General features: G+C 36.9%; 3 protein-coding genes across 9 annotated transcripts; 2 read left to right on the forward strand and 1 right to left on the reverse strand.

The window, feature by feature from the left end:
• Positions 2084 to 5634, reverse strand: LOC109719556 (probable phytol kinase 2, chloroplastic). 7 transcript variants are annotated; one of them, XM_020246311.1, is made up of 9 exons: positions 5322 to 5634; positions 3993 to 4169; positions 3723 to 3790; positions 3519 to 3650; positions 3269 to 3384; positions 3122 to 3178; positions 2697 to 2811; positions 2478 to 2613; positions 2084 to 2393 (listed from the first exon to the last, which is right to left on the reverse strand). In XM_020246311.1, exons 2-9 carry the CDS (start codon positions 4098 to 4100, stop codon positions 2325 to 2327), a joined length of 801 nt encoding a protein of 266 aa, XP_020101900.1. In that variant the 5' UTR covers positions 4101 to 4169; positions 5322 to 5634; the 3' UTR covers positions 2084 to 2324. The 7 variants fall into 7 exon arrangements, with proteins under 7 accessions (XP_020101900.1, XP_020101897.1, XP_020101904.1 ...); XM_020246308.1 differs by lacking the exon at positions 3993 to 4169 and having other exon boundaries at positions 5322 to 5633; XM_020246315.1 differs by lacking the exon at positions 3993 to 4169 and having other exon boundaries at positions 3723 to 3904; positions 5322 to 5403.
• Positions 7929 to 9956, forward strand: LOC109719104. Its single transcript, XM_020245634.1, has 4 exons — positions 7929 to 8159; positions 8283 to 8373; positions 9180 to 9306; positions 9669 to 9956. The coding sequence occupies exons 1-4, from the start codon at positions 7930 to 7932 to the stop codon at positions 9821 to 9823; spliced, it is 603 nt and encodes a 200-aa protein (XP_020101223.1). The 5' UTR covers position 7929; the 3' UTR covers positions 9824 to 9956.
• Positions 10653 to 14580, forward strand: LOC109719607 (importin subunit beta-1-like). The gene is made up of 3 exons (XM_020246380.1): positions 10653 to 10782; positions 11505 to 13944; positions 14214 to 14580. The coding sequence occupies exons 2-3, from the start codon at positions 11531 to 11533 to the stop codon at positions 14410 to 14412; spliced, it is 2613 nt and encodes an 870-aa protein (XP_020101969.1). The 5' UTR covers positions 10653 to 10782; positions 11505 to 11530; the 3' UTR covers positions 14413 to 14580.

Consider the following 14826-nt stretch of genomic DNA (forward strand, 5'->3'; position numbering starts at 1 on the left):
CTCTCGTCCTCATGTCTCTAAGCTTCGCTTTTCTCGGTGCACCGCCGGCTCCCGAGATACCGGAAAACAGGGAAGTGAAGCTAACGGACGACGGAAACTACATGGTACATGGAGAGATCATACTGTTGGTTCTGGTGATTCTCTTCGCTGTGTTTCTCGCATTTCTCTTCATCTTCCTCTACTTGCGGCGCCGCAAAAGACGCGATCTAAGAGACGAATCCGTAGACCAAAGCATGCAGACGAGCAAGTACGAATTCGACGGCGGAGACCGCGTCGGGCCGGTGATGTACGACGGCGGGCGGTGATCGGGTTCGGGCCGGCTGGGCTCGAGGAGGAGGAGGAGGAGGAGGAAGTGGTGATGGAAGTGGGGATCTGTTTTGAATATCGGTGCAAGATGAGGTTAATTTGGCTTGTATTAATGATTCCATTACAGGAGTAATATGTGTTTAACGTAATGTGCTTTGGATCGCTCGATTGATGAGCTACAGATTCCGTTGTTGGGTTGGTTTTACAGCTCAGTGTTGGTTGACACTGTATTATTGGAAAACGACGTATGTTGAAGTGTTTCTAGAAGCTTATATTCTATTATTTGCGAAATTAAAAGTGCGAAATTCGGGTACCAACCACCAAGCTTTTTGCCACTTGCGTTAGAAACGATCGGTTCCTGAGGCCTGACGAAGGAGTGGATCGATCTTTGTAAAGTTGAGTTTGAGGCCCTTTCTTTGTTAGACTCTCTGCTCTCTTTAGCTCTTTTCAGCTTCTTTTTTTTTTTTAAGTTCCTTTTTTTCGTTTCGTCGCTTTCTGAGACCCTAACTGTTTCACCCTTTGTAGCTAAATTCATTTACGTAATGAATAAAGTAAATAACGTGTTATCTTTCTCTCAAAAAAAAAGTGCAAAATTAGAACTTCTATTTTAAGACTCGTGGAATTAATCATTTTGACTCTTTTATTGTAGTACTGGTTAGTTTACTTTATAGTTTATACCAAAGATTACTATTGCAGAAAGTAAAATAATAATAATAATAACAAAACAGACAAATTGCGGAGAAATTGGAAAGGAATGCAAGCTCGGTGTAGTTCAATTCGTACAACACAAGCGCAGACAATATGATAATTGATTTAATCTGTACTGGGTTCAATTTCAATGGTTAAATATTTGGTTCTCTTTTTATTTCCAGTTAAGTAGCTTGTTCTCTACCAACACCATATTTTCAGGCCCAAAATTTTTTTTCCGCAACTTTTGCATAAAATCAAACACACCCTGAGACTAAACACACCCTGAGACGAAAAATGCACTAAATTTACTGTCAAATAACAGTATATAGAGTCCGGCTACTATGCTATCGGTAGCACGAAGCGCTCCGTGCTATCAAATTATTTTTGATGATACGGCTTCTAAATCGACGATCAGTTTCGTTAAACTTGATCTACACTATTGAAAGTATTTGAAAACTAAATTTCAAATTTTTTTCGACATCATTTGACTAGTGATCAAAAGATTTCAAAATTGACAATTTTAATGGCCGATGTGATGTGTTTGTGAGTTTAACGGTGTAAAACAATCCAAATGCGATGAAAATTTTATAAAATTTTTTTTTCACTATTTAGAGTAAGATCAGTATATCTGATCTTGAATTTAAATCTTTTATCATCATTTTTCATGAGATTTTTATTTTCAGCCGTTTAATTTTAGACTACTTGTTCGATAGGTAAATGATATCAAAATATTATGAAATTTAATTTCTAAATACTTTCAATAGTGTTGATCAAGTCTAACGGAGCCGATCGTCGATTTGGAAGCCACATCATCGAAAACAATTTGGTAGCACTGAACGCTCCGTGCTACCAATAGTATAGTAGCCTAGTTCTATATATATATATATATATATATATATTTTTGCTCACCAAGCTGTAAAGAAAAGTTCACCTAAGAAGAATACTGTTCATCCACCCCCAAAAAAAAATATATATATCATATATTTAACTGATCTAAAGAGCCAAAATTTTTTTATTTGTCACGTGATGTGCCAAATAAAAAAATATCATCTATTAGATAGATTGGTATAAATCATAGACCACGAAATGCAGTGTACGAGTAACTTTTTTTTCATCAGCAAATAGTAGACAACCCAACATGAATGATTTGCCGCCCTTGATTGCAACAAAAGCTATACGAGGACACTCATATCACGTGTGATGGACCAATTCGCTGTCACGTCCAGGGTAGGCCTTAGGGTACAAACGGTGGAGAGTAGAAAATAAAGAGGTTGTCTCACAATCATTGCGAAATCCTTTTGGGACTCTTACACCATTATTTCGCTTCATTATTTGATCAGTAAGGGGCAAGTCACTACTACCAACTCTTCCCTTCTCCATGGAAAAGGTGCTTTACACTAAAAATACAGGCATTCTTAATTATATATAAAAGATGAGCATCAGAAAACAAGACCGCCGACCAACAGAGATGTTAGAGGTACCGTCAAATTGTCGTCGAGCTCCGAACTGATGGGGAGCGACTCGACAAAAGCCGTCGCAAGAGACACGAGAGAGAACCCCAGAGCCATGAACCAGCTCTCCTCGACGAACCCGAATGAATGGTAGTAATGCATGTACCTGGATAACATCAACAGAAAGCCGCTCAATTGTATGTAACACTTGGATCACTGGATGAAGTACACGAAAAAGTCGGTGCTTACCCGATAGAAGATATGAAGCCTGCGAGAAACATCGCAAGGCTGCCCGCGTAGGACTTGGAGGGATTGTAGGGAAGTTTTTCCTTTCCGAATTGTCGTCCTACTATGTCAGCCACGCCTGATAGCAGAAAACAAAAGGATGACTTACGCCTACATAAGGTAATTAAACATACCGAAAGGTTCCTGTTTCTCAACATAGCAAAATCGGAAGTTTTTGAGTTCGAATACCCATCTCAATAGAGTTTTATGTGACATTCGCAACTTTTCACCCCGAAATTACATAATTTAATGGTAATTATACATCCATTTTTCTGAATTTTGAGTTAGAGCTTAAACAAATAGAAACAGATTAAATACCAGCGATAATACCATTTTATATTAAAGAAGACAAATTACTCGCATTTAGAAACATAAAACAACATTTCTACATTTTTCGAAGCACCACCTAGAAAATGGCCTTTTTCCATGGGCACACATCAGATCTACTGCAGTCAAGTCAAATTTATCAGTTAATTAAGACAGCTTGCAGATAATTTGGAGCATTGTATCATATAACAAAAACAGTACTATCATACCGTCTCCAGCACACAAGTTGCAGATTGCGGCTATTGCTAAGGGAGACGTCCGCCAAAATATCGCGGTAGCCAATGTTATGGTGCAAGCATAGTATAATGGACCCTTCAGAAGTTCTCTAAGTTCGACATAAAACAAAAAAAGGTTATGAAAATGGTACAATTGTTGCCTCCTGAAAGCAGCTAATAATTAACTATCTAGGGGAGTAGAAAAGAGGGCTTCAGATCAACAAAGATCCCTCTAAACTGTAACCTATAATTTCCGTGTCTGCTCATTGATTTGACGACAGATTCATCTCTCATTATACCAAGTCCTATTAGAAGCATCCTTATAATGTTGATCCCTGGTGCTAGTGCCGCAAAAAATGGAGCATAGCTTCCTGAGCTGCATTGAGCAAGAACGAATTATGACAAAAATTATATATGAAAGTTGAAGTTTCTTCACACGAGTCTTTACCTGAACAGAGGCCAGAAAAGCAAGAATACCATCCCGACGCTTATATGCACAAGCTTTCGATTCAGTACCTAGAATGCATATAGAATGGAATTGATTGTTTTGTGTAAAGGATAGAGAGATCTTCCTTCAAACATATAAACTTGGGCGTGAATTTCTTCATACAATTTTGATAAGCTGATAAGCTGTTATGGCATTGTGGTGTCATTAAAGGGAGAACAGAAAATTCTTGGAATTAAACACCAAGAAAATAGTGAGGCAATAGACGAATACCTGATCTAAAATGGACAAAGAATCGATCTGCAATATGCATGCTATAATGAAGTGAGACGCTTTACAGTAAAGTAGAAGTTTGTTGGGAGCAGCATAATCATGTTTCATGCACTATCACAGTTTGTCTAAGTAGTTCCTTAGCTTCAACTAGGCGTGCAAGTCAAGAGTATCAATACCCTGCTACAGATAGCACATTAATGTAACTAGTTAAATTGTCGAAACCTTGCAAATCTACTTGATAAGCATTCTATAATATTTATAACATGATTTTAATCATCAACTTGCACAACAAAATCGGCAGACGATCTGTACCTATAAAATGATGCACAAGAGAAATGGTAAGGGTCCTAGGAACCATAACTAAACCGATCATTCCAACGCCTTTACCACAATTACAAGTAGATTTTAAGTGGTTCAAGATATTTTCAAGCAACTGAGCAATAACGAGAGGCAGATAAAGTCTCCAACTTCTAGGTGATGAACCAAGTGATGTCTGAACCTTAAGGCAACAAATTCAATACCCAATGCCTCCACACTAATAACTGCAAAAATTCTTATGAGGCATCTCAAAAGTTCTTTATAAATCATAAAGCTCATCGAATGTTAAACTTGTACCATTAAATGCACCTTTCCTACTAACCAAGATTGACATGACTGACACATACATAAATACTTAGAAAATCGTAGCCTAGCAAGAAATATTAAAATCTCTAGGTTTAAACTAGCATTTCATAATAATGAACACCATCCAACAACATGGATTTCATGTGCAAGCAATATTATCAAATATCCGACACTAAAAGTACATATTTAACTGCGCACCTAAATGTGATTAATTAGGCATTCCATAACCTGTCAATCTTATTTTCCTCCAGTTCCAATTTCCAAACCATATCCTAAAAATTTCCACTCCTTTTTCTACTGCAATCATTTCTTTGGAGTGAATTATAGCTCCTATCAAAAGTTTTTTTTTTCCTTTTTTCTGGTGGCGAAGAATTATCAAGAGAAAATCCTTGCTAACTAGCAATTCCTTGGATTGTTATCTGCACTCAAAATATCACCACACTATTACCCTCCTACTTCATAAAGCTTTCCGATGCTTATTACACTCTACTTTCCTTAGAATCTTCAGATTGAACTACTTCGGGTTAGATTCAAGCAGCAAACAAACAAAGTTTCAATCAACACCCAAATATATAGTTCGACTCCTCTCTAACCTCGAATTCATAAATACCAACATAAAACCCTAACTGAACTTCAAAACCCACAGATCAAAACCACGAATCCAATACGAAGAGGAAAAGGGTGAATAGAGAGAATCGCCGAGACCTGCTCGAAGACTCCTCGCTTGGCGAGCTCCTCCCAGAAGCGGAGCAGGGCGAGCGCGACCCCCGCCGTGAGCGCCGCCGCCGCGGTGTCCCGCACCACCGCGCTCTCCAGCGACATCGACTGCGTAGGACGCTCCGTGCGGCGGCGGCGGCGGCGTCGGAGGAGGAGGAGAGGAGAGGAGAGGTGAGGTGGAGGGGAGAGCGAAGAAGAAGAGCTCGGAGACCATCTCGTAGGAAGCGGCGACTATTTAAGTGAGAGGAGGAAGAAGCCACACATATGTATGAAAATAAAAAGGAAAATAAATGAATAATTAAGAAAAATAATTAATTAATGGCGTTGTTTGACTTGCTGTTCGGGGGTTGAAGAGGGAGTGATGTAGAAACACCTGATTCAGCTTCGTAGGCAATAACTTGCTATTATGGGCATAGATATAAGTACCGGGATAAAAAAAAAAATAATGGATAAAAATTGAATTATTTTTTTAAAAATTAAAAAAAATAATATTTGGATAGATAATATGGAATAAAAAAAATAATGAATAGTTATATATAAAAAATGAAGACCAGTTTATTTCAGGCATCCGAGAGCTACTATTCTCGAGTAAAAAATTTACGTTTGGATACAAAGAGGAGGATAAGGGGTTATCCCTCTCCCTATCCCTATTCCGGACGGTAAGGAAAAGTATTGGCTAATTTGTACTTTTGTCCTTAAATTATAAAGCGTGTCATATTTAGTCCTTAAATTTTAATTTATTATATTTCTATTTAAAATTTGAAATTATTATGATCATATTCTAAAATTCAATTAAATTAATTAGATTCTAATTCGCCGCTAGCTATTGTAGTACTGATGTTCTTAATTATTATCAAATTATATATCAATTACAATACTGCCATATCATTATCATATTAATGACATATTAATATTTATTAGTTAATTAGTCAACGAAATTGAGTGGCAGAATTTGATTGCATGCACCGGTCTAGAAAGTTTAAACCAAAAATTATACAAAGTTAAAATCTGATGATAAAAAAGGAAATTAGCATTTTGAAATGTTTTTAGCTGAAAGTGTATGGTAGTCCCTGAGCACTAGCCTAGCTATTTTATAAGAGACATGCTTTGTGTTTTTCTAAACTGTATCTTTATAATTTTTTTTTTTTTTTGAGAGAGATAGGTAGCACGTTACCTGCTTCGTTTATTTCATTTAGAAATAAAATTAGCTAAAAATGTGAATCAACTAGGATTCAAACTTGGGTCTCAGATATCAACCACTAAGCCCTTTGTCACTTACTCTAGAGACGGTTAGTGTATCTTTATAAATTACTAACATGCCGACACCTATGATACGAAGGTTTATTAGCTTAGAACACACTCTAACTGCCGCATAAAGCTATTAATACATCATCGACATATAAAGATAACATGATAGGAGATTCTTTAACATTGCTCATCTTAAAACAGGTGTGGTTAGTCGGATTCTCAAAATGCAGTTATCTAGATATGATAAAATCATGTCATAGACTGTACATAGATTAAATATACAGTCTCAAGAAGCTATAATCGTGTGGCATTTAACGGTGGACTCAACAACGATCTTCTACATTGCATTCATAAGAGAAATTTTTTTATATATTTTAGTTATTATTGAATAACTTAACTGATATATTATATATATATGCAAACAACTGTTTAAACGCTTTCCGCCACTGTACATACATCACTATATTCTATTAACTAGATAGGTACGTATATATAAATCATATCATGCATTCAAAAGCTCGAGCTGTACGAGCCGTAGTAAAAACTTCAAACTGGATAAGTCTACTACTGCATGTTCTGTCCGATCGAACTGCATAACGTCACGTTTATTTACGCAACCTAACTAAGCTATAATTACGGATAATTTCCTTCCAAAACCTTGCAAAAACCATCAAGTTTTCCAAAACTAAGTTAGTAAAGTATGACCAATCACATAATAGCCGTTACAAGGAGCTCAGTACTGTTTTATTCAATTATCTTTTAGTTACATTACCACCCCCACAACTATATGTGGAAACGTTATTCTTTCCCCGAATAACTTAACACATTTTTATTTTCTCCCCCAATAGACAATAACAATACAACTTATACTACATAAATGCTCCAGTTGTCATATAAGATAAGAACACAGACATTCTAAATTAGTGTAAATATGTCCCTATACAAATTTCTATGTGCATATAGCATCTACCATCCACTTCTAATCATCTTTAAAAGGACACTGTACATGTACTGCATCACCCTTAATCCGCATACAAACTTGTACGTAATATTTGTAATTATTCAAACCAGGAATCTAGCATTGAAATTTTTCTTTGATTTTATTCAAATCTTGGGCTATATAATCCCCTAAAGTGGAGTCATTGGAGACACAACACAGAGAGAGAAAAAGGGTTTAGGAGTTTTAGTCATGTAATCCTTTCTCTCATTTTTCTCTCTCTTAGATATGTATATATATGCCTTTTAGTTTATCTCTTATGCTCTCTATAACTCTTAGTGTTGTTTCGCTTATGTTATATCATTATTGTTCTATTACGTGGCGATCTGTGACTTCTATTTCAGAAACAAAATGCTGAAGCTGTTCGATAGATCGGAGGAGAAAAAGAGGTTGGAATCGATGCTGGCGAAGTTGGATACGAAATCGCAGCTCGTGCAAGAGCCAAGCCTTAGCTCGGCTCGGGAGAAAAATAATAAGATGGCGTCGTCAGTGCAATCAAAAGTACAAAAAGAAACTGCAGCTCACGCTGAGGAGGGGGGATCGTCGAAAAAGCTTCCTCCCGATCGCAACAAGATGAAACGGTGCGTGGGTTGACTTGGAACATTCATGGAAAAATTTTGTTACTCTCAAGTATCATCTTTATCATTTGATTTTTTATTTTTTTCCTCTCTAATCATTTGAGTGATCAAGTTTCTATTGAACAGGCTTGTGAATAACAGGGTGTCGAGCCAACGGTGTAGGATTAAGAGGGAGTTAAAGCGTATGGAGCTCGAGGAGAAATGTAGCCAATTGATGGTAAAAGTAGTCAATAAAACTCTTGATGACTTCTTTAGGATCATTAGGTCTCGAGATCTGTTAGGAACTCCATGCTCGTATTCGAGTCAGCTTCAGATTTATGATGCTCATAACAAAGTTTCTCAAAAAAAAGTTTTGCCATCATAAGATACAGTCGAACATAAGAAGTGATTGAATATCTCATCAGCTATACCAAGTACGTAAAAAGTGATATTTTAGATAACACGTTATAGTACGCACGTCAGCATGCAATACTATCACGTGTCTATAAGATAGTACATACAAATAGTGTTACAGAGATTACTTGCGCTTTTCGCTATTGATTATCATAGACAAAGGGCTAATCATAGTCCTTCATGCATTGAGTTAATTAATGACTGTTTTTCATAAAAAAATCATATAGCTAGGCAAAACTCTTCCCTTCCTTTTTTTCGTTGTTCTATATATATCAACTAATAAATTTTGATTTTCTCCTTTAATTGAACTTAATTGGCAACTAGATTTTTTTTTCTCAAGTATTCCGCTAGAATGAATCAATTATTAAACTATTTTTTTCAACAAATTAATATTCAGAGAAAAATAAATATCCCACTCAAAGATGATTTCACTCACGCATATTTTGAAGCAATTCATTGTTTTTATTAATTAACTCTCTACGTTTTTTGCTGTAACATACTTGATAAGTCAATGCATGCATTAATTACATTGTTAACTTCTTAAAGAAGTACATTAATTAAGTATGTTATAATCATCAAAATATTATCTGAGCCCTTCAGATGACCTAGAAAATATCCCTTCAATTGCAGTTGGAGACGCAAAAATATCCTGTTATGATCGACTATTACACTCGTCAACAGACTCAACTGAAGGAGGAGAACGAAAAGCTCAAGCAGAGCATAGCAAATGTGAATTTGAAGTTGTTCTACGGTGAAAGTAATTAATTTAAATAGAAAAGCTCTGCATGATGTAGCGTATTTTCATATCGGTGCCCGTGGTTACATTTGTATGCTAGAATTGAATTAAGTTTGAAGTATTTTTCATATCGACTAACAATTAAATTCAAATCATGTTTAAGGGTTGAGTTTAGGTTAAATTTCTACGAAACTACAAGTTAATTAAGCTCGTTGTTGTGAATCAAAATATGATCCAAATGAATAGCAATTTTAGGGCATTTAAGTGATACAAATGAAACCAAAAGGCACTAACGGAAAATGTACTTTGCTGTCGCTTATTTTTTTTCGACATTTACATCAATTTAAGTACAAATGATCTCGCGTTTGTTGTTCTTTTTGTAGTGACAGCAGATTACTTAAAGAAAGAAATACAGGATTTGCGAATGCTTTATGAAGCAAAGGTGGCGGAAGTTCAACTTGAACAGCAACTGCAAACTCAGAATCTCCAATATGATCCCTTAGCTGCTGCCAACAATTTTAATATATTTTTCGGATAATTCCAAATATAAGTTTGAGTGTTATGCTTTTATTTCATGGTCCATCAGTTAACTCTACCAATTATATTTTACTGCTATCTTGTGGAACTGGAGAGAAAAGGAAGTTCACTTTGTTTTAATGTTGTTATTTTTAAAAATGTCCCTAGTTGTTGTGTCATCAACTTTTTTAGTTTGTTGTGTTTATTTGGTATTAGATTGGATTTGGTACAAGTCTGGATTTGTGCGTATGTGCTTTTCAAGTTTTATATAATATTTGTTGTGTTTTGATCTCTTTAATTTGAATTGAAATTTTCTTTTTCACTTGAAAATTGAACTGTTTGATTGCGAACATAATATGCATGGAGCGTAATATATGCGAATAAACCATGTCCAGAAAATAACTTTTTCTCCTTTTAGGCTTTATTACGGATTGCGAATAAAGCAAGTAACATTGCTTACAATTAAAAAATACAATAATATAATATTTTGTTAATTTTGCAAGTAATAACTTTGATACAGATGGCACAACTACGATGAAAAGTACAACCTTTTTCTATTTATTAATTTTCACAAATAAATAGAAAATTATTTTTACTTTTATCTCGATAATGGTAAATAGCACCGGTACTAAGCATATTAGATGTATATATTTAAAAATATAAAAATTTGAGTCTCAAAAGGAAAAAAAAAAAATTCAAATGAAACTAACTAATTATGAAATTTAGTTTTTTTAAAAAATTTTGTCTTGGGATTCGCAAATGTGAAAATTACGACACTCCCGCTTCCTTTTAAATAAATAAATAAATAAATAAATCCATTCAAAACATTCAAAAACGCCACAACCCCGCCCTCGGAAGCGAAGAACAGTGAACACCCCCCACTTCGCTCTCCGATCCGCAAAACTCTAAACCCTAAATTCTAAGCTGTTTCTTTAATTCTCTCGATCGGAATCGAACTCCTCCGAATCGCCCCAATCCGAGGTATCGATCTCTTCTCTCTCTCTCTCTCTCTCTCTCGCGTATCTGACGCGATGTCTCGTTTGTTTTGATCATTCGAACGGAATCTGTGATCTTTCATGGTCAGATCAAGCTCAATCCTTGAAAAATGTCTGATTTTAGGGTTTCGTTGTCAAGTTTAGTGGAAGCTAGGGTTTAATGTTGCTTTTAAGCTGCAGTATTTTTGAGAAAATGTTTGTTACCATGTTCAAAACTTTATGCTTTGCTTTATGGGTATGCTATTTTAATTTTGATACCTCTCATTCCGTTCCTCGTGCGAAGAGTAAATTATTTGATTTCCCCAAAAGATAAGCTAATTTGAGTAATGGATTTTATGTGAAAAGAACATTTGAATTTAATTTGAAGTTTTACATGTTCAGAGCTTCGACCGAATGGATCTGAGACTCAAGAGTTAACTTTTTTTCCGTGAATTCTAAAGAATTAGTTCGGTTTGATGATGCCACCATCGTCGTCGGTGCTTTATGAATTATGTTAATCATGTCATCATGTCATCATTTGCGAACACTCTCTCAACCATTCCAAGTTTTACATAGGGTTTTACTAGAAAATAAAGTAAAAAAAAAAAAAAAAATCAATTTGCTTTTTCTGTGTATAACTAGCTTTACACATTGGAGATGTTCATGTACATTGTTGCAAAACTCTTCATTGATGATATATTTTTCTGTTTTTCTGTTGATTCCAAGCAGTTATTTTACCGTAAAAAATTACTGAGATGGAGATAACCGAGATCCTGCTATCCGCCCAATCCCCTAATGTGAATATTCGCAGTGCTGCAGAGCAGAAGCTCAAGCAATTTCAGGAGCAGAGTCTGCCAATTTTCCTTCTTGTCTTGTCTGCCGAGCTATCAAATGAGAAAAAGCCACCTGAATCACGATGGCTCGCCGGAATTATCCTTAAGAACTCGTTAGATGTGAAAAACTTGGTACGGAAGAGAGAGCTAACCCAGCAATGGATCAATCTCGACCCCTCAGTAAAAACCCAGATCAGAGAATTGGTTTTAAGGGCTCTCGGATCAACTGTCTCTGAGGCAAGACGTACATCGTCCCAAGTAATTGCTAAGATCGCCGCAATTGAGATCCCCAATAAACAATGGCCTGAGCTTGTTGAGAAGTTGCTCTGTAACATATTTAATCAAGCTGCGCAAACTTTCCTCAAACAGTCGACTTATGAAACGCTCGGTTATATTTGTGAGGAGTTATCTCCTCATGACTTGGAGCAAAACGAAGTGAACTCTATTCTCACTGCTTTGGTTCATGGAATGTCTCAGAGTGAGCATAGTCCCGAAGTTCGTTTAGCTGCGGTTAAATCATTGTTTAATGCTCTTGATTTTGCAAAGACCAATTTTGAGAATGAGATGGAGAGGAATTTTATTATGAAGGTTATATGTGAGAATGCACTATCGCAAGTTTTGGGGATAAGGTTGGCCGCATTTGAGTGCCTTGTTTCTATATCTTCTACATACTATGAGTTACTCGAGCCTTACATGGAAGCACTTTTCGGTCTCACCACAAAAGCTATTATCGGGGATGAAGAGCCTGTTGCCCTCCAAGCTATTGAATTGTGGAGTTCTATTTGTGAAGAAGAGATCGATATTCAAGAAGCCCACATTGAAGCAACCGAATGCTTGGATTCTCGCCACCATCGTATTACGAGTAGAGCTCTTCCTTTGCTTGTTCCAATTTTACTGGAGACTCTAAAGAAGCAAGAGGAAGATCAGGATCAAGATAGTGATACATGGAATCTATCCATGGCTGGGGGAACCTGCTTAGGGCTTGTTGCAAGGAATGTTGGGGATGCAATAGTGCCACTTGTCATGCCCTTCGTCGAAAGTAACATAGTGGATAATGACTGGTGCAGGCGTGAAGCGGCTACTTTCGCTTTTGGCTCTATTCTCGAAGGTCCTTCCATTGAAGAGCTTTCTCCAATGATTCACTCAGGTTTCGATTTCTTGCTCAATGCAATGAAGGACCCAAAAAACCATGTGAGAAGCACAACAGCTTGGACTCTTGGTAGAATCTTCGAGTTCTTGCACAGTCCAAGCAACATTGAGTCAGTGATAACACCTGTAGGTCTCCCTCGAATCATGTGTGTGTTGATGGAGGCGATTAAAGATGCACCCAATGTTGCTGAGAAGGTTTGCGGAGCACTTTACTTTCTTGCACACGGTTATGAAAATGGAGGATCAAATTGTTCTGTTCTTTCGCCTTATTTTTCTGAAATCATTTCAGCTCTCCTGTATACAGCTGATCGAACTGATTCTTCTGATTTTCGGCTTCGTGCTTCGGCTTATGAGACCTTGAATGAGATAATTAGGTGCTTCACAAAATCAGAGACATCTAATTTTATTCCTAAGCTACTCAATGGGATCATGAACAGACTGAGCCAAACTTTACGACTCCAAATTGTCTCTACTGGTGATAGAGAGAAGCAAAGTGATTTGCAAGCCTTGCTTTGTGGTGTTCTCCAAGTAATTATTCAAAAACTGGGTTCTTTTGAGGAAACCAGAGAAATTATTCTGCATTCTTCCAACCAATTGATGAGCTTATTTCTCCAAGTATTTTCTTGCCACTGTTCAACTGTGCATGAGGAAGCAATTCTGGCAATAGGAACCCTAGCTTATGTGACTGGCCCTGCTTTTATTAAATACATGCAAGAGTTCTACAAGTACTTAGAAATGGGTCTTCGAAACTTTGAGGAGTATCAAGTATGCTCCATCTCGATTGGTGTTGTTGGTGATATATGTCGCGCACTTGATGAAAAGGTTCTTCCGTATTGTGATGGTATATTAACTCACCTTCTTAGAGATCTCTCGAATCCGATGCTTAATAGAACAGTAAAACCCCCCATTTTCTCTTGCTTGGGAGATATTGCTCTTGCAATCGGCAAGCACTTTGAGAGGTATCTGCCTTATGTGATGCCTATGTTACAAGGGGCCGCCGATTTGTGCTCTTGTTTGGATGTAAATGATGAAGAGATGGTTGAATATGGAAACGATCTTAGGCGCAGTATATTTGAGGCTTATACTGGACTTCTTCAAGGATTCAAGGATACTAACGCGGGCTTGATGATACCGTATGTTGGTCATCTATTGCAGTTTACGGAGGCTATCTTTAGAGACAAACTTAGGTACATTTGATGAATAAAAGTGTGCTACGAAGGGATTTTTGTCTAGCTGAACCTTCTGTTGAAGTTCTTATTCAGTAGAGCTATTGGAGAAGCATTAACAGCTTCTCGCTACAGCAGAAGTGGACGATCCAAATTGGATATTCTGCTTTTAAGACTTAGAAGCTCATTTCAGATTCCCTCTGCGGCAAAAACTCGTTTCTGCCTTTTGGTTTTGTCAAATTGTTCTTTTCGTTCTTTTCTCTCAAATTTTGAATTGATTGTTTGCTCAGGGATGAGGCAGTGACTAAAGCCGCAGTTGCTGTTATGGGGGATCTCGCGGACACGCTCGGCCCAAACACGAAGATCTATTTCAGCGGCCGCACTTTCCACCAGGATTTCTTGGGTGAGTGTTTCAAGTCCGATGACGATCAGCTGAAGCAGACGGCGAGTTGGACTCAGGGGGTGATCGGACGCGTTTTGGTTTCTTGAAGTGGAAATCCACTGCTGCAGTGAAATGCAGATCCCTCTTCTGCTTAAGACTGCTCTTCCTTCTCATTTGAATGTGTACTAGACTTTCCGAACATTGTGTACTAGGTTAAGGATTTCTAGCATGATTAGCATAGCTGTAAATCAGTAATATTTCAAACAATTCTCTTCTCTCTCTCGCGCGCGCACAAAACACACATCAGTGAGAATATAATGAAAGGAAATTTCTTCCTGGTGTTCAAAATAAGAGCTTGCTGAATGACTCAGCAGACTTTTACAAGGGCTAATTACCGTTAATCCCCTAAAAAAAAAGAAAGAAAAAGAGAGAGAGCAAGCACTTCCTGATTTACTACATTCAGAAAAGTTTCAAGAGTGACCAACATGTCTGCAAAATTTTGGAATATTTCGTCTCAAAAG

This window comes from Ananas comosus, linkage group 13, assembly GCF_001540865.1.
Source record: "Ananas comosus cultivar F153 linkage group 13, ASM154086v1, whole genome shotgun sequence".
Taxonomy (NCBI): Eukaryota; Viridiplantae; Streptophyta; class Magnoliopsida; order Poales; family Bromeliaceae; genus Ananas; species Ananas comosus.